This window comes from Heloderma suspectum, chromosome 4 (genome assembly GCF_057233095.1).
Source record: "Heloderma suspectum isolate Gila_16-S chromosome 4, 16-S_ref, whole genome shotgun sequence".
NCBI classification, from domain to species: domain Eukaryota; kingdom Metazoa; phylum Chordata; class Lepidosauria; order Squamata; family Helodermatidae; genus Heloderma; species Heloderma suspectum.
Genome location: NC_139461.1, coordinates 7248032 through 7267095, shown reverse-complemented (window position 1 = coordinate 7267095; position 19064 = coordinate 7248032). Strand labels below are relative to the sequence as shown.

Below are 19064 nucleotides of genomic sequence, written 5' to 3'. Positions count from 1 at the left end.
CCGAGAGATCTCTCCCCACCACTGTTGCACAGTGAACGTTTCTTCTGAGTTTCTGTGAACTTGCAATGAGAATTGAGATTTTCTGCATATTGTCCACTCTTGCAATTGCCACTTACCCCAGAACTGGGTAGTAGCTTCTTCACAGAGTCTATTTCAAGCACCCAAGTCATCATTAGACTATTTTGCTCTCAGCCCTGCTACACTACGGGTTTAGTTGATCTTAAGAGGGAGGCATTTAGCCAGTCTAGCGATGGAGAATTACACCCATAAATTGCATATTAGCGCCCTGGCCCACAGGGAAAATGAAAGTGACAAAGAGCCTTCAAATAATAGTGCTTAATGGAGTAAAACTAATCCCCTTTAGCAACCTCATCCCCCCCACACACACACCCAAGGGGGGAGGAATTACCCTGTTCTGCCCTGATTATGCAGCATTAATGTTTTAGTACCTCACAGTGGTTGTGGGTTCAGGGCATTCTCCCCATTTGCTGCATGAAGAATAGACTTCTGTTAAAAAGTACAAGAACTGGGTTAACTGATCTGCTCTGGTTCTTGCTAAGAGTCTGGGGGAGTTGCCTGCTGCAGCCGCTGGGCCAGGTGGATGAAGGAGCGAAGCTGTACTAGCTTTAGTGGTCCAACTTGCTGGGGATCTTGGCTCTCCAGCCACCCAATGCCTTCTGCAGACCCTGTATAGCTTCCTGGGCAGTGGCCAGCGGAGGATCCCCTCCTGCAATCCCACTCCCCCCAACATCCCCTCTGGTCCCAACCAGTACTTCCTCCTCTCCTCCACAACCAGGAGATCCCTTGTCACCATCCCCATCGTTGTCTTCCACATCTGTGGCTATGTCATCTAAGTGGAGCCAGTCAGCCACCTCCACTGGAGCCAGTCGCTTGCATGTGAAAGCAGCCAGGTGAGTCAGGTCACAGAACACCAGGCTGTTCATGCCGGCAGGCTCCTCTCCTGGCTCCGTCTCCGTCTCCCCTCCAGAGAGGGGCTCAAAGGCAGCCCATAAACCAAGCAGCCAGCATTTCTCAATTGAGCCAGCAGGGATGAGATCCCAGGAGAGGCCCACTAGACGCAGCATATCCTTGAGGAGAAAGGAGCTGAGGAAGTCCAGGGAGCCATCGCCACCAGGCTGCCCAGACCCACCTACACTTCCTCCTCCTGGAAAGCACGACACGGCCAGCCGTAGCAATTCCCGTTTATACAACTGTTTGAAAGCAGACACCACCCCCTGCTCCAGTGGCACCAAAATGCGGCTTCCCCTTCCCCATGGGCCCCCTGTTGGCCTGGAAAGGCAGAGGGCCCGGATGGAGCCATCCGGAGTCTGAAGATGGGGCGGATCCTCAGAGCCACCCCCAGAAGGCACTGGGGACAGCTGAGCAGAAGCACTGCTTTCTGCTGCAGGCAGTTACGGCACAGAAAATGTTTCACGCAGGGCACAAAATCATCAAAGAACCAAAGCCGGAGGAGTGCAGGGCTGAGCCAGGCTTCAGGGCTGTAACGATAACACGCTGGAAATTTGTTGTGGTTGTGGTGCCGGAGGCAGGGAGGGTCCTGCAGGCCTCCAACCACCAGCGGTTTCAGCTTGTGAGAGCCAGTTAGCTTGGCAGCTAGCAAGACAGTGACCTGGTCTTTCACCCGCCGCCGGTGACACAAGGGCAGTTGTGGAAGACAACAGGGGTCCAGCAACCCAGCTTGGCCTGGCAGCAACGTCCGGTAAAGCCCAGTGATGTTGGCATTATAGATTTGGTCATCACTGTAACCACCCCCATCCAATGGGGCAGCGGCTGGTGGTGGCAGAATCAATGGAGCAGTGTCAGGGAAGGCTGAACAGGGGAAACCAGCCTCCACTTCAGCTTTGACGGTAGCTGTATCACTCGTCACACCAATACTGGCCCCTCACCGTAAATGCGTTGCCTAGAGATGCCGTGTCGCTTCTGCCAGCGCCAGAACCATCCATGGCTGGCCTTAAAGGCACATTCGGGCCATTAATCTGTCTGGCAAAGGCTTCAGCTTGAGTCTGGATGATAGGCCCAGAGACAGGCACTCCGTGCTGACGCAGAGTGAGGAACCAAGTGTAGACGGCGCGATCAATCTTCTCGTTAGCCAGGCGCATCTTTTTGCGGTGGGTGCCCACCTCGCCCCCCAACTGGTCCAGGAACCAGCGCAGCTTGTTCTCATCTTTAAGCCAGCCACGAAGGGTGCCTCCGGGTACTCCAAAATCCCGGCACACCGAGGCCTGCCGCTCGCCCTTCTTCACGCGTTCTGTGGCCTGCAGTGTGTCCTTGATGGAGTAGGCCCGACGGAAAGCCATCTTTGATGCTGACAGGGCCGAAGGGGCAGTGGCACAGATCCCACTGCTGACACCATTGGACCTGCTGCCGCGTTGGCACAGGAGTGGGGGACCCAGAAAGGCATCAGGGGGCTTGCCTGGTACTGCTGGTGCTAACAGATCTGCGGGCAAGGCCTGATTCCCCTCAGGGCTGTCGGGCTCCTCAGAGCCTTCCTCTGCAAGGAGCAGGACGTCCTGCTCCCCCGCCATGACAGGCGCCCTTCGGAGTTCCTTGAGAAGAGCTACAGAGGGCCAGGAACCGGAGAGGAGGCTTTCTGCGGGCCAGAGCGCTATAAAAGCAGGCCCCGGAAAAGAGGGGCGCGCTATAACCGCGGAGCAGAAAAGCGGGCAGCCTCCTCCTCTTGTCTCCTCGCTCTCCTTCAGGAGCCTTCGGATAGGGCGGGCTGGCAAGCAGGGCGCGTGCGCCGTGGAATCGCAGCCTTTCTCCCCCCCCCCGGTGCATGGGCCATTCCACTCCCCTCCCCCGTCCTTGGCGTTCTGTGGGACTCTTCCACGCTCTCCTGTGGACCGTTCCAATCCGGGGGGGGGGATTATTTATTATCCCTATTCCTCCCTCCAAATCCGAATCAGTCAATTCCACCACCCGGGCCACCCCCGGAATATTGAATTTTCTAACATCTGGAGGGGGAAGAGGTGTCTTTTCATTCCAACGGCACCTCGCCCTCCCCCCCCCCCAAGTCCCGCACCCCCACCGGCGCGCTTTGCTTTTTCATTTTTCTCCTCCTCGCCGACCCGGGCTATTCCATTGTTACAATCTCTACGGGGGGGTGAAGAGAGGGAAAAAACAAAGGAGAAACGTTGTTAGCTTTATCCATACAGCTAAAGCCCTAACCACGGCGAAACAAAATTTGAAGTCACCACCATTTCTCCCGCGCAGCGCCCTCTCTCCCTCATCCACCCGCCTTTTCCTTCCATCCACTGTCCTCGCTCCCCCCATTTTGAAGCGCAGGTGCCGTGGCCCGAGCCGGGCGCGTTCCCACAATCCCCCGCGCGGCGCGCGTCTTCTTTCTTTCTTCCGACCCAGCGTGAGCGGAGCGGAGCCTCGTCTTCCGCGGCCTCTCTCGCTCGCTGTCACGGGGTGAGTGGGGTGGGGAGGGGAGGGGGAGAGAGAGAGAGAGAGAGAGAGAGAGTTCTAAACGGGGGTGACCTGAAACCCCACGACCCATCATGCACCGGGGGAGCCTGCCCTTGACCTGCCCATGGCTGGCTCCGACCTCGTCTGTTTCTCCTCACATGGAGGAGGAGGTGGTTGCGGGGGGAGAGAAGGGGGAGCCTTCTTTACCCTAATTTTTCTCCTCTTCATTAGAAAACAGGGGAGGGGCTTAGTCCTGTCACACACCCCTTGCCCATTTTACCCATAATGCACCTGGGTATGTGGCAAGGTTGGGAAATGCAGCTTTCGGGAGCGGGGGCTGTTGGGGCTTTTCAAGGAGTTCAGGGTTGCTGTCTCTCCCACCCCATCTTCTTCTCTTCAACAGTGCCGCGTGGTAGATTGCCAATGAATCATCGAGGCTGTTAGTTCAAATGTCAGCTGTGAAATCACAATATAAGTGGCCTTGAGCAAGGTGCTGGCTCTTGGCTTTAGACCTGCACCAGCTGTTCAGGCATGATACTAGTTCTTTTTACAGGGTCGATATAAGGATTGCCGCAGCTACAGTGTCAGGCTGGGGAAGCACAGGCTCAGATCCTTACTCTGCTATAAAGCTCACCACGTGGTCTTGTTGGGTGAGTTGAAGATCACAAGCTGAGTATGAGCCAACAATGTGATGCGGCTGCAAAAAAGGCAAACGCTATTCTGGGCTTCATTAATAGAAACATAGCTTCCAAATCCCGGGAAGTACTAGTTCCCCTCTGCTCAGCACTGGTTAGGCCTCATCTGGAGTACTGTGACCAGTTCTGGGCACCACACTTTAAGGACGCAGACAAGCTGGAGAGGGAGGAAGGCTAGGATCTCTTCTCGATCATCCTAGAATGCAGGACATGGAATAATGGGCTCAAGTGACAGGAAGCCGGATTCCAGCTGAACATCAGGAAAAACGTCCTGACAGAGCAGTATGACAATGGAACCAATTCCCTAGGGAGGTGGTGGGCTCTCCCACACTGGAGGCATTCAAGATGAGCCTGGAGAGCCATCTGTCAGGGATGCTCTGACCTGAATTCCTACACTGAGCAAGGGATTGGACTTGATAGCCTTGAAGGCCCTTTCCAACCCTACTATTCTATAATTCTATGAGTTGTCATTTCTCAGCCTCACCAACTTACAGGATTGCTGCATAGATAAAAAGCGTGAAGGGGTGTGAGGGATGGCCCATGTAGGCTGCCTTGATCTCCTTGGAGGAGCTGTGAGGTGAATGTAATGTTTTTTGAAGCCCTTTCAGTACGTTAAATGCATGAAGTAAATGTTACGTTGTTAGAGTGTGTGAGTGGCCTTCGGACCTGTCAGGATTTGAACATCAGTTTCCTCATTCTGAGCCCAGCATTGTAGGTATAATGTACTGTACTAACTGGCTAGCCAACAGTCTCTCCTAGGTTGGCTTATCCAACAGGTTCTGAAGAGCTGGTTTGCTGAATCGTTCCATGAGTCTACCTGTTCCAGCATTATTTTTTCCACAAACAGTGGCCTGCCAGATGTCTTTGGAAAGCTGAGCAAGGCATGCAAGTGATTGCCTTCCACTGTGGCCCCCAGCATCATAATTAGGGGTGTATGACTTTTGTAGCTGCTCTCTGCTATCAGAGCTGATAGTCCTTGCTTGGCTTAATCTTTCATGAATTGTCTAATTCTTGAGGCTGTTTCATGAAAGCTATGAAACAAGGCTATATTGCAACTTACCCTGAGGAAATATAAGAATATGTAAGCTGAGCTTCAGGATATTTGTGAATGCATATTCAAAACACCGTCTTTCCTTTATGAAGCGATCTTTTACCACATATATGATCCTTTTCCCCAAGTAAGGCAGTTGCGATAGAACCTATGAAGAGGAGTTCTCAGGCATCCTTCATGTCGCACAGTGTTCTATATATCTTTTATCCTTACAGTAAAACTTACCTCTATTGTGGTCTTATGTTTCAAGTACCTTGCCCACCCTAGCGTCTGTTAACTGCTGAAGAAATTCAGCTACACTTACTTCCTAGTGATAAATGTGAGGGTTTATGTTAACAGTCTTGGATTTATTTGTGCTCCACCCTTGAAACTTGAGTGGCTGCAACATCTGTTATGGCTAAAAGAGCTGCAGCATTTCAGAATATCCGTGCTTATGAGTGATCTGTCTTTGCATTCTCTGTAATTTAATCACTGATCCATTTTTAATTCTGTGCTACTAGTGTATGCTGCCATAACTGTACACTGACCATATGCAGTTTTTCCTGTCCTTTATTAAACATTGTTCATTGTTGGATCTTCCTTTTTTCATTACAGATGTATTTTCTTTCCTCCTTGCTCTTTTTTTTTCAGGTTATCTATAGTGAACTGTAACTGACCCTTACCATTGTGGGTTGGTGTTTTGTTTTTTTTAAGATTTCAGACTTTTTAAGAAAAGAGAACATCCTGTTTTTCTTCTTACGTGTGTCTCTAACCTCACTGCTGTGTACTTGCTGGTTGAGTACCTTTTAATCAGGACTGGGATAATCAAAAGTCATCTGGTTACATAAACAGGAATCATATGTTTCTTCTTCATCGTAATAAGCTAGTCGTTGGTTTTTTGAGCTAATCTCCAAACCTAACCTGAGAACATCTTTGTGGGGTTTTGGAGTGAACAATGCTATGTCTGCCATTCCCAGATTGGTTTGGTATGGAGTGAATTGATTGATAATGTTAGATTTCATACTCTCATCTGTAGTTTTTTACCTGTATGGGAAAATGTTTTGTTCTGAAGAATGGATTGGTAGACTTTCAGACAATCCTAAAATGTTACATGTCTGCTTGTTTGAGTACTGCCATGATTTGTGACTGTTGGAGAATTGTTGCACAAGAGCAGTGATCCCAGAGAATTCCACTGCTACCATTTTGCAAAAGACTGGTGCTCAGTCATGTTACTTAAATGTTTTTAATATTCTTGTCATAGCCTTTCCTGTCAAGATAATGTATTCTTCAGTTTTCTCTCTGCTATAAACTAATTTTTGTTGTTGTTGTTTAGTCGTTAAGTCGTGTCTGACTCTTCGTGACCCCATGGACCATAGCACGCCAGGCCTTCCTGTCTCTCCCGGAGCATGCTCAAGTCCATATTCATTGCATCGGTGATGCTATCTAGCCATCTCATCCTCTGCCGTCCCCGTCTCCTTTTGCCCTCAGTCTTTCCCAGCATCAGGGTCTTTTCCAGAGAGTTTTCTCTTCGCATTAGGTAGCCAGAATATTTGAGCTTCAGTATCTGTCCTTCGAATGAGCAGTCAGGGTTGATTTCCTTTAGGATGGACTGATTTGACCTCCTTGCAGTCCAGGGGACTCGTAAGAGTCTCCTCCAGCACCACAGTTCGATATAAACTAATATACGTATGTCTTACATAGCCAAACTCTAGATAATACCAAGTCTGCAAATAATACCAAGACTGCAGTGCTAATCTATGTATAACATTGTGTTCTCTTTACAGTTTAATTTTGAATACCTATTTTGGGAAAGTTTAATCTGACACATTTGTAGTGACCAATTGTGGTCGGTCAGTTACTCATAATTTATGCTAAGAGTAGAAAGAGTAACAATCCAGTGGTTCGCCCACTATCTGTATACTTTAGCAGTTACCAACCATTTATGTGGACAAACACAACATGTGAACAGGCAATCATGGATGTAGCCAACAGATGTAGCCAACAGCGATTCCTAGAATTGTAGCTTTAAACAAAAACTTGGTGTAATTGCCTAATTCAGACATTGTCCATGTACATCAGGGGTGGGCAAACTTTTTATGCCGGCTGCATTCCCACATGGGAAAACTGTTGGGGGCCATATGTCAGTAGTGGGTGGGACCAAAGCAGAAGTGGGTAGGGCTACAGATAAAAGTGGGTGGGTCACCCCTTTTCTCTTTTTGCCACCACCTTTTCTCTTTTTGCCACCACCTTTCTCTCTCTTTCTCTTTCTCTCCTTTCCCCTGCAGCAGGCTCCAGCAGAAGGGAGAGATCACTCTTGCCAGCAGTCTGAACTGCAGAGGGTTTCTGAAATTAGCCTGAGGGCTGCATAAAATTAGGGTGCAGATTGTCCATCCCTGATATACATAGATATAAAGGGATTGCTATGAGTGTTTGCTTATACAATAGAAAGTTGGATGAAATGGCTTGGGCAGCCCAGCCTCTTTCTATTTACTTGCAAGTAAGTTCCATTGAAGCCAGTGGGGCCTACTCCCCAGATGTGTACAGAGTTGCAGCCTTAAGTGTTTTGTCTCCACATGTAGATTAGAACATGATCTGTTGTTGGTTAGGTTGAAAAAGATTAATAGAAGTCAGGCCAGTTGCTGAGCTCTATGTGTGTAGCTCTTCTGGTTCTTGGAGGGTGCTTCAGTGACACCACAGGCTTGGTGGAGGCAGGAAGGCTTTGACAGTGCAATTTATGCAAAGGTAGTGTCTGAGAAATCCAGAGAAGAATAGCTGATCTATATTGTGATTCACTTTGGGATGTTTTGCAGTTGTTTTCACCCTAAAGACCTTAATTCATTGCTTGTGCACCACTGAATTTTCTATTCATATTGTAAGTAGACGTATACCTGCGGACATGCTCTTAAGACATGAGTATATCTCTCTGCTCCTTTGTGAACCTGTACACCGGTTTAAGGTACTTTTTAGCATGGGATGCATTTTATTTATTCAAAGGCAAACTAGTGAAAGCGTTTACTAAAGCCTACCTGATAGAACTACCACATTATCTCTTACTGGATTTCTAAGCAAAAAGAAAGTACAGGAGTAGGTTATTTCCAGGGTGGATTGATTTAAATTGTGATGTAAATTGACAAGACATGAGGCTGATTTAAGTCAAGTTTCCTATCGATACTGTTTCATATATTTCCTAAACAATGAGATTGCAGTCCTATCACACCTAGGAGTAAGCTCATTGAACACAATGGAGCTTACTTTTAAGTAGACAAGTGTGTGATTGCACTGTAAACCATGTTAATTTACAACGGTATAGATAATTATTTATATTTGCATTCTTACAAAAAGACCTTGCATCACTTTGTCACATTTTGCATGCTTTCCTTTTTTCACCTGTAGGCAAACGTCTTTCCCATATAGGGTCTTTCTTACAACCAGTAGCTGTGACAGTTTGTGATGTTAAATATGGGAATATAGGAACCTGAGTACTGGACAACTTTGTCTTCTCTTCTTCCAGTGTTGCTCGTTTCTGCTTCAGTCTGCCTTGGCCCACCTCCAAAAAATTATAGTTGCAAACAAAAATGATAGGTAAAAGTAAGGTGTGATAGTTCCTGGGCAGACTAGAACAGTTTGTTTTCATAAGGTGAAAATGAGATACTTACGTTTATAGGTAGAGTGTAAATCATATTTGAGATATTATCAAAGTTGATTCTTCTTTTTTGTTTTTTTTTTTTAGAAAATCCTTTAACTCAAAATATCTGGTCGAGGCATGGGGGAGCAATCCTGTGGCCCCTAGACATGATCTGAGGGGCCATATGATACTAAAGATTCTGAGGTTGGAGACAGCGCTCTGACCTCAGAGGGGGGAATTTGCAGTCCTCCCCCCTCCCACGACCTTGGGAATAAAACCCTGGAGATGGAGGGAAAGGGGCATTTTGGTGGGCAGGAAGAGGAAGAGACCAAAGAAGCCAGGATATGCGCTCTCCTGAGGCCTCTCCAGCCTCCTTTCCTCCTCCTCCGAAAAGCTTTTGTTAGATGGGAAAAAAGCCCATCTAGCGAAAATCAGAGTGGGGACAGAGGCAAAGATCGTCTCTACTGCTTCTCCTGCCCTGCATAGGATGGTCATAAGCCTCTGAGTTTGGGGTCTTACAGTCATTGAGGGCGGAACCCATAGGATTGCGCCCTTATTCATTTTAGATATTTAACTGTAGGGCTAACATGCTATTGTTCTGATTACTTATAAGTTATAATCAGTTATTTTTATCTTATCAGATAATCAGTTATTTAAGAGAAACTTAGTATTTACAATCAAAGACAAAATAAAATCTGATTTAAACTTTAAAAATCCAATTTGAAGTCTTCACTAACTGGGTTTTTGTTGTTGTTGAATAATTTTAAATGTAAAAAACATGCAGTAACAAGGCTTGGAGAAAACTGTTTGCCACTTGTAGGGTGAAACTAGATTTTTATGGGCTTGAGAGGGTGAGCTTAGGGATCTTGTTTCATGGTAGCCTTCCATAACCTGCCCTCTAGCCTTCCACGACCTGGTGCCATCCAGATGTTTTGGACTACAACTCCTATTATTCCTGACCATTGACCATACTTGCTGAGGCTGATGAGAGCTGTAGTTTAAAACATTAAAGGGCATCACGTTGGGGAAGGCTGCTGTAGGGTGAAGCCATTGTGTTGCATAATATGGTGAGTGCTAAACTTTTGGAGTTGGGCAGATTTTTCAAGATTTAATTTTTTTTTTTTGCAGTGCTGTGATGAACATATACTACCTGCTGTATGCTGTAATAAGCAGCTTCTAATTATCCTTTTAGAGCCATACTTTTGTTGTGGTGGGGGTTTGCCTGCTGTTCTGATCTCCTGGTGGCTTTACTCTTTGGTGGTGCATCGCTAGAAACAAGATGTTCTTACTTTTCCTACTTTTTTCTTAATGCTGTCCTAGGAACTAAAAAAAGTAAGTACCTGCTAGCAGTAATTGTATTCTCTTGCTTGACTTGTTGTTACTAAAAGTTATTCCCACTAAGACAAGTCAGCTAGGTTTAAAGCACCTATTAGGAGTTGTAACATCTATGTACTCATTTTGTATTTGTGCTCTTCATTTTGATGCTAACACTTACTTGGTAGTGGTGAGTGGATAGTATTTAATTCCATCTAGGAATTATTTCTTTCGCATGCTTATACTCTAAACCCTACAGCCTTTTATGAAAAATATGTACCCCTTACATTAGCAAAGTTGCTCTTGATACCTGAGGTGCATTGTCTTTTCGTAAAGCTACATGAAACCTAGCCACCCTTATCTGAGCAGGAGATGTTTCTGCGAAAGTCATTGCTGAGCTCCTTTGGGGTGATAACTTCTCTTTGTCACATGGCCAGAGTTTGATCTTGGGATGGAAAGATCTGTTTTTGTGCACTTTGACAGTTCATGAAAATAAGTGAATAATTAAATAAAACTTGGGGACAGGGGCAGGGCAGGGGACCGTCTTCCTCTTTCACAAAGTATGGCTCCTTTCCCCCAATTTAATTCAAGTAATTGGTGGCTGTGGAGGACTCCTATCCCCTATCTGCGCCTATTTCAGCCTTTTGTTAATATCCTTTTCTCTTCCTTCCCGATCCACTTCTTGCCCCTGATCCAAAATGGTGGCTTACTCCTTCATTCTGTGTTAGATGCTGCTTCCCTTCCTAGAAGGAAGTTTTAGTATCCAAATTTCCCCTAGATCACTTTATCCCCTGAGCGTAGATAATATCTCTTATGTGGCTTCTTTCAGTATTGGACAAATTGTTCATTCCTTTTTAAAAGACTGCAACATTAAACATATTTTGAAACTAGGAATCTTAGGCTATTGTGCATCTCGGTCCTAGTTTGTATGGTGTACTCAAAATGTCCACGACTCCTGCTGCTACCTTCAGGACAAGATCAAAACACTGTGCAAGAAAAGGCAAAAATTCCTTAAGTCATAGGTTTTCCTCCCCTTAGGTGGCATTGTGATGTCATTACCATTTGCTAGTCACAATTCCTCAGAGACTTCACACACAGGCTCCTCCCATGACTTAGCTCATACAGCTTTTCAACATCTTGCTTTGAACTTGGGATATATAGGTTGTCAATGGGGCCAGGGCTGGACTTTAACAAGTACAGTTTTCCATATTTGTGAAGCAAGCATTCCATTTCAAGTCACCAACAGTAAGGAGGGAAATATTATTAAAATGCTTGTAAGGAATTATAAAGTCCATTTAAAAAATCCACTAGTTTGGGGGGTCTAGTTTTGATGTCTCTTATTTAGGTTTATTCTTGGTAGTATTTCACTTACATGAGAATTTCACATTCACAAAGTCTTCCAGAGTGATAGACCCAACATTTAATACTGTACCAAGAATTGCTAAATGTCAGAATTTCTGGCTTGACTAATAACACATAAATGGGTATTCTCCCTGTACCAGTCACTCCCCCAGCACCAACCCTCAATGGGACCTAAATGGGATGTAGATTGGATTATGTTGATCACTGTACACTGTGCTATTTAAATCTGAAATCAGTTTTCTCCACATGGAGTTGTTGTTGTACAGTGGTATTGACTAATTCATCCATGTTATATTTCTATGGAATTTCCTCTTAGGAATTCCATACAGTTTAGGACTTATACTGCGGAAGTAGCATAAGTTCTAAACTGTGTTTCAGTATGTTTGTTCTTATGAAGCATCACGCACATTTTAATTCTGATGCTGACTGAATATGTAACAACTTGGCTGTTAACATTTTTAAGGTAATGAACATCATCTGAGCCTTTGGATAAAAGGTCTGCCACATAATGTATGTTGGTCCCAGCTCACAAAAGATCAAGATTGATCTGCTTTTGGAGGGCTTGGCTCGGTTAACGGCTGTTGATGTACTAGGCAATATTTGAACTTCAGGGGGCAGCTGTTACCTAACCCCACAACCTCTGACCCAAAATAAGATAATTACCTGATCTACCTTGTCTCTGCTGCTGTGTCTGATGGCTTTCCATATATTCAAGTGAACCGGGTTTTACTAAAATCAGAAGATGCAAACCACATCCCAGGTCCTCCTATTGCTCAGTCTTCCACAATCTAGTGCCCTCCAGATGAATTAAACGACAAGTTCCAACATTCCTGGCCATTGGCCATGCTGATTGGGGCTGATGGAAGATGAAGTCCAAAACATCTGGAGGGCACTAGATTGGAGAAGGATGCCCTGACTGGTTGTGGTCTGCATTCCAAGGCACACGATTTATCACATTGCTTAAAATACTCATTCTCTTTTCATTGTAGCCAAGCAATATGTTAGATGGGGTAAAATACAGTTTTATGGGCAGAGCCTTCTAAAGGATCTGGCTTAAAGCAGTTTTCAAAACTGTGTAACACAAGCTGTGTATAGAATACAAACACTTAGGTGCTCAAAGCCCCATAAACTTTAGTATGGCCATGCATACATGTAATTGGTAGTGCCTACTGCATGCCATTTATATGTCTTAGTTATTTCTGCAATTGTATTATTGTGCTTGTCTCTTAATGCTGCCGCCCATTTGGAAGATGAGGACAAGAAAGCTGCTCTATCCAACAGAAAAGGTCTGGGTGGACAAGTATAAGTATGATGAGGCGGAGAGGCTTCACTATGAACGGGAAGCAACTCTAGCAGCCTCTGCTTCGAGCACCTGCCAAGAGGTGGTGGAGGTGAATGGCCTCTGCTATGAAGAACCTGCTGAGGAAGAGCTGAAAGAAGACCTGTGGAGGGCAAGAAATGGGAAGGAACCAAGGAAAAGAAGGTGTATGCCCAAAACGAGGCCTTCGGACCTGAAAGTGGATTTTGTCCTAGCTGGGTTATTAGCTGACCGTGTGTGGTTTGAGAAGCCTCTCTTTGACCATGCGGAAACTGCTTACAGAAAGAAACTTGCTGAAGCATCATCACAGGCATATTCTGAGATGCGCCTGGCTGCTGAGCAGTCTGCATTGGTGCCCTGGTCAGAAGCAGAGTTCTCCCGAGGGGGTGTTAGGCCATGGAAAAACCTGGCCATCTTACCCTGCACCCATGGCAGCCTGATGGCCTGCCACCACATCATTCAGGACGTTTGGGTCAACAAGTTCAACTTTGATGATGCTGAGAAGACATTTGTTGAAAGATCTCAATTGGTGATTCTGCCACACTTCCTTGAGCTCCCGTCTGTGCCGTTGCACAGCAGTGTTGGACAAAAAACACCAGATGAAGGCTATGTGACTGCCCTGCCTACTCCTTCAACACCAGCCCAATCCGTAGATGCTAGTGCTCCGTTTGCCTCCCCAAGTCTGCCTGATGCTTCAAACCAGACAGTGAATGGCAAGCCTCAGATGTCAAGTTTACGGGCCCTGATCTCAGAAGTGTGGCTGGAGAAACCTATCTATGATGATGCAGAGAGATGCTTCTATGCGAACATGTTTGATGGACACCCACCAGGAAAGGTGAGGTTGCAGGAACGTGGGCGGCCAGAGTCCTCAAAGAGGAGCCGGAAAGACAAGAAGAGCCGTAGCGCAGGGAAACAGACATCAGGCAAGAGGGGGAATGATTCCATCACCTCCGCCACCATACCTCAAGATGCTGTGCATTCTCCACCTACCTGGCATTTCATGCACAAGGACAACGAGACTTCATGGTTCAGCAAACCTGCATACGATAGTGCTGAAGCGCAGTACCATGCTTCCAAAGTCTCAAAGCTGGCAAACAAGCAAGAGAGCACCAGAATGTCTGAAACTGTGCTAGCAAAGCCATCACAGGCTGCTGTCCGGGCTTCAAGTGCACCAGAGTCGAATGCTAAGTAGGAAAAGTTTGTTCTGGGGTAACTTTCTCAAACCTAATGGGCCAGATAGAGATAGAAGAGCTTCTGCATGTAAAAATGTTCTGTGCGCTCGTGTGTGTGTGTGTGTGTCTGTGTCTGTGTGTATGTGTGTGTGTCTGTCCCCTGTAGGGAAATGTCAGCAGGCCAGAATATAAGTCCATGTTCATTTAGTTGCTGCCAGGATTAGAGTGGAGGGAAGGCTTTAATAATTTATCCTGAACTGTAATTAGTAGTACTCTATATTATTTTAGTTTCTAAATTCCCGTTCATTTTGGAGAATGCATTAAAAAAAGAAGGGATTGGAAGGGGTTACTACTTCAGTTTTTATTGATTTATTTAGGTAATTAGTACCCTGCTCTTCAGGTAGTGGCTTCTGTTAACTAATGTGGATTAGAAGAGTATTTTCCTCAATTACGTGTAGAGCATATGTCTCTGTACAGTATGCCAGATATCTACTCCTCCTATGCCTAATTTGAGTGACAGTGACAAGCTTGTACTTGGTCTGAGAGACCAAAGAAATCGTGCAAAGGATTTTTTTGATACGATAGATGCTGTATTGGTCCTTTTTTGGCTGTCCCAGACAGTGGCTGTGTTGAGCTGTCTCTAGAAGAATTGTAGTCCAAAATGCTACTTAGCAAAGGCCTAATGCCATAGTCAGGAAGTGTTTTGTGGGGTGAATATGAACCAAGTAGCTTTGGACTGATATCAAAAGGTTGTGGACATTTATCTGAGTGGAATAAAACAAATCAGATATCTCTGAAAGATGCTTTTAAAATTAGTGTTATACTGCCCCCCCCCCCCCAATTTAAGTTTCTTAACAACGTATTGCAAATTCTGATGCTTCATGTCAGGTTCTCCTCTTGCCCACTTAATCCTTTATTCTGTGATCCTTTTCCATGCTCTCCTGCCTGAAAGTAACCAAGTAGTTACCTGCTGTGTATTGTATCTCCTATTTCCGTGCTTGTGAAGAGAAAGCATTTAACTGCCCTTGATCATGAATTCCACTGCCACCTCCAAAATTCTCACATTAGTTTATGAATGCTTTTGCTTCCCATCTAGACACAGATTTAGTGTTGGGATTCTTGTGATTCTCATTTGCCCACTACTCCTAAACAGTCATGTACCAGTTTGAAGGCCTCCACAAAAGGAATAGTGTGGGAGCTGTCACGTTGCTGTTTAGTCAGATTCATCCTGCTGCTTGGTTTTGTGTTACACTGAGCAAGAGAGTGCTGGCTTGGAGAGGCTGGTTTAAAATGCTTCCACAGCTCTTCTTTTCTTCCACAAGAGTTGAAATTAAAACCAGTCATGCAACATCACTGACATGGTATATTCAGGTGTCGTGTGCTACCTGTAGATCCGGTGTCACAGCTACCCTCCTGACTTGGGACATGTACTCTGCCATTCTAGGAAGGACTAGGCAGTGTTAGGGAAGGGTTGTTTCTAAGCATGGTACAGTTTCTTTGAGGCAAATTCTTGTAACTGGTGGTTGTGTTACGGAGGGTATAGATTTTCAGGTGTCTTAATGTTTGTCTGAGGTTAGTTAAACTGGTTTTCAAAAGTAATTCAAAAGAGCACTTGCTTATCTTGCTCTGTGATGTAAAATGCAGGCCAGAGCCAAGCAAATACATTGTTAATCCCCTTTACACAAGCCTTTCCATCGTGTGGCGGGGGGGAAGCAGTGAGTTGTTCCTGGATGTGGTCCTCGGGGGGGGGGGGGATATCCTCTTTGACCTAGTCCTCACTACTGAACTGAGTTATTCCTAGGTATTTATTTAGTCTTTTCTCCTCTTTGCAGAAAAATGGCAGCCAGTTTCCTCATGCACGAGAAGATCTGGTTTGACAAGTTCAGATACGACGATGCGGAGAAGAGATACTACGAGCAGATGAATGGTCCCATTCACAGCCCTTCTAGCCAGCAGGTAAGGCACTAACATTGTCATGTGGCTTGGAAAACAGGCCATGTACGGGGCATAGTGCTTCTGAAGTAGATAGCAGGGCATTGGAGACTCTCTTGCACTGGTATGCTTGCGTCATCTCCAAGTATGATCTCAGCCCAACAGCTACTAAACCCAAGAGGAGCCCTGCTAGATCATACCAAAGGTCCCATCTAGTCCAGCATCCTGCTTCCCACAGTGGCCAGCTAGATGGCCCTGGGAGCCCAAGAGGTGGGCCAGAAGGCAAGAGGCACCCGCCCACCCACACACTGTTTGACCCCCAGCAACTGGCATTCAGCAACTGGCGTACAGCCTCTGAAATGGTTGGTGGCTGTAGGGTCTGCAAAAGAATACCCTAGGTAGAGTGTGTCCAGCATTAATAGGACATCAACATTGTTCCAGGCACTTTTTTCCTGCCTGTCACCTTCTTGCCGAGTAGTGGGCTTTTGGCTTTTCCCACAACCACCCCTCTCCCCAGTACAAGGGGATCTAAAACATACCTCAATGCTCTAGGACTGTGTTCTGGAACACAAGAGCACTGGGGGTGCATTGCATTGAGAGGGAGAGGTCTTCTATCCTTCCTGCATTCTGTGGGAAGAAGAGCATTTTGGTTATTGTGGAGGTGATATAGTGTGTGTCATCCCCACCCCTTAGTTATTAATAAAAGCATTTTTATCCCACTCTTCTCCAGAGTGGCCGAAGTACCATTAATAACAACAGGGCAATCCATATCCAGAGGTTTATGATCTAAATAATGCAACACAAAAAGAAAAAGGGATGGGGAGGGAAGAGGGGAGGAAAAGCAGACTCAGTCATCAATTCTTAGTTAACTAGTAGCTCTCATAATGACCAACTGGAGGGGAAGGAGTTCAAGGAGAAAAGTAGCCAGCTCTCCCCACCTCCGATATTATTTTGCCTATCCAGTATGGGGGCCCAGGCAACTTTGTGTAGCTTCCACTTGTAAACCCCAGAAATCACTTTTCAGTTGCTAACTTGCTCTGAAGGGTAGCTGTAATTTCTTAACTTGATGTTGTCCCCAGTTTATTTTAAAAAAGGGATTTTCTAGATGTTCTCAGCTCAGCCCCATTCCAGATTCATTGCCACTTATACTTGGGAGATTTGTGTTCTTTGGACTTTTAAATAATTATCCTTGGGACTGCTGCCCAGGGTAGAATTATGTGCATTAAAAGCAGCTGTTGTGCTGTTGAAGAGAAAAATTGAAGGCACATTCAAATATAATGCTAAGGCATGGTTTAGCTTTATGAGAACACCTCATGGTGAGGTTTGGGCTCATACACTCCCCTCCCCTTCCCCTTTGTGTGCAAGGGGAGGAAACCTGAAGCTTCTGATTGTGGTTTGTAACAAACTGCAGTTTCTCACTTTGTCTGAATATGAGAAACTGGTTTGTTTAAAACAGGGTATCAAACCAAGATCCAGTAATGGTTTGATTTCCTAGTTTAACTGTGGGTTTGTACAAACCACCATTTCCATTATTCAGATGAAACTGAAAACTGGCTTGTTACCAATGACAACTGGAAGTTTCAAGTTTCCTCGTTTGTATGCAAAGGAGGGAGAGGCCCGTCATGACACATTCTTGAAACACTAAACCATGCTTTAATGTTATATCTGAATGTAGCTTCTGTTTGACTTTAGCAGTTCCCCAGGCCTCCAGCTTACTGTGAAAGGACTGCAGAGAGCGTGAGAAAAGCAATGCCCCTTGTTTTTGAATATAGAGATGGGAGGCTGGATTTAATAGTGTTGATAAGGTGTTTTGTTCAGGTTGCCTAGAAGATGACTAAATATCAGGGAGCAAAGTTTTGGTCTCTCCCAATGACCTTGAGCATAAACTGCCGGTTTCAGAAGGGTTACTGTTGACCCTCTTACAGAAGGTGGCCTGAAAAAAAGGAGAAGATGAAGTCAATTCTTAACTCACGCATTCCCACACACGCACGCACGCACACATAACACAGACTATTTCTTATGATCATGAAAAATAGTGTTGAATAAGCAACACTTTCAGACATCAGCATACTCTCCTTTTTCTCTTGTCCTGCAACATAAGCTTTCTCTGGAAGCTTATCTCAAAGCTGCTACATCTATATGTGCAGGACATTTAGTTTGCTTTCTCCCAAGCCTAGAAAGCTGTAGGAAGGCCTTTCCCTAATGGCACTGGTGCGATGGTCTCCAAGCTGAAATCAAAGGTCTCACTCTGCCTGGGGATACAAGCAGTAGCATGGAGTTTTGCAACAAGTGTAACAGTGCCATTAGAATTTCTGCCAGTTGTTTCCTCCCCCAGATTAGAAGTATTGTATGGAGTGACTAGGACCATACAAACACGATGTGTAAAAATGAAAAAGGCTGCTGATCTAACAGCGTGTTAAACTGCAGGGCTTTCTGTTCATTGCCTAAATAGTAGTTGCTGGGCTTGTTCCACTGCATTAGTGTTTCCTGCTCCACTTCCAGTACTGTAGGAACAAGAAATGTCCCTCCACAAGCAATTGCTCATATGGTGCTTACAAAGACCTCAATATTAGAGGGGCAGAATATAAGTGAAGTAGTTCACTCTATCTTCTGTGGCAAGAGGGAGATTAAGCAGTGTTCAGCTAGTCAGCTTCCAGGCTTATTCCGAAAACTGCCTCTTCAGTAAGGAATTTGGAGAAATGAAATTGCCATACATCAGGGCCATCAAGTTATGACTCCTCATTACACTTGCTAACTAGTCTATATCTGAGAACATGTCAATGTAGGAAGATGTTGGCTCATGCCAATAAGGATTAGACTGGTGCTTTCTAGGGCACACATTCCAAAATGGATCAAAGACTGAAGGGCAGTGGCTCGTAAACTATGTGGCATGAGAGGGAGGCCTCCAGCATCCACCATTTATTGCCTCTCAGGAGTGTGGATGTGCCATATAGCAGGGTGGACAGAAGATAGAACTTCAGATCATAGAATAGTAGGGTTGGAAGGGGCCTATAAGACCATCGAGTCCAACCCCCTGCTCAATGCAGATGTTAGACAGGAACTCCCAGAAGCCACTGCCAGCATGGCCAGTAGTCAGGAATGCTGGGAGTTGAAGTCCAGAACATCTAGATGTCTCCTTTCTTCCCACCCCTGCCATATAGTAATGCTCTACCCTTTCCCCCTA

At 45.6% G+C, this 19064-nt stretch overlaps 2 protein-coding genes across 8 annotated transcripts in view; one reads left to right on the top strand and one right to left on the bottom strand.

Annotated features, from left to right (window-relative positions):
- Positions 1 to 483: 483 nt before the first annotated feature.
- TIGD5 (tigger transposable element derived 5) lies at positions 484 to 2634 on the bottom strand. The gene is given in 5 exon segments (XM_084848584.1): positions 484 to 668; positions 671 to 1366; positions 1369 to 1849; positions 1882 to 1985; positions 1988 to 2634. Coding segments are annotated over 5 exon segments (1953 nt in total). The 5' UTR covers positions 2547 to 2634; the 3' UTR covers positions 484 to 555.
- Positions 2635 to 3365: 731 nt separating this feature from the next.
- EEF1D (eukaryotic translation elongation factor 1 delta) overlaps positions 3366 to 19064 on the top strand; it is a 36469-nt gene continuing 20770 nt past the window's right edge. For 3 of the 7 annotated variants that reach the window (XM_084848575.1, XM_084848573.1, XM_084848570.1), the window contains exons 1-3: positions 3366 to 3435; positions 3986 to 4082; positions 15781 to 15904. In XM_084848575.1, the coding sequence (XP_084704701.1) occupies positions 15785 to 15904 (120 nt within the window). In that variant the 5' untranslated portion in view covers positions 3366 to 3435; positions 3986 to 4082; positions 15781 to 15784. Of the gene's footprint in view, positions 3436 to 3985; positions 4083 to 9910; positions 10115 to 12708; positions 14070 to 15780; positions 15905 to 19064 lie in introns of those variants that run through there. The other 4 variants (XM_084848574.1, XM_084848572.1, XM_084848569.1 and 1 more) reach the window with 2 other exon arrangements.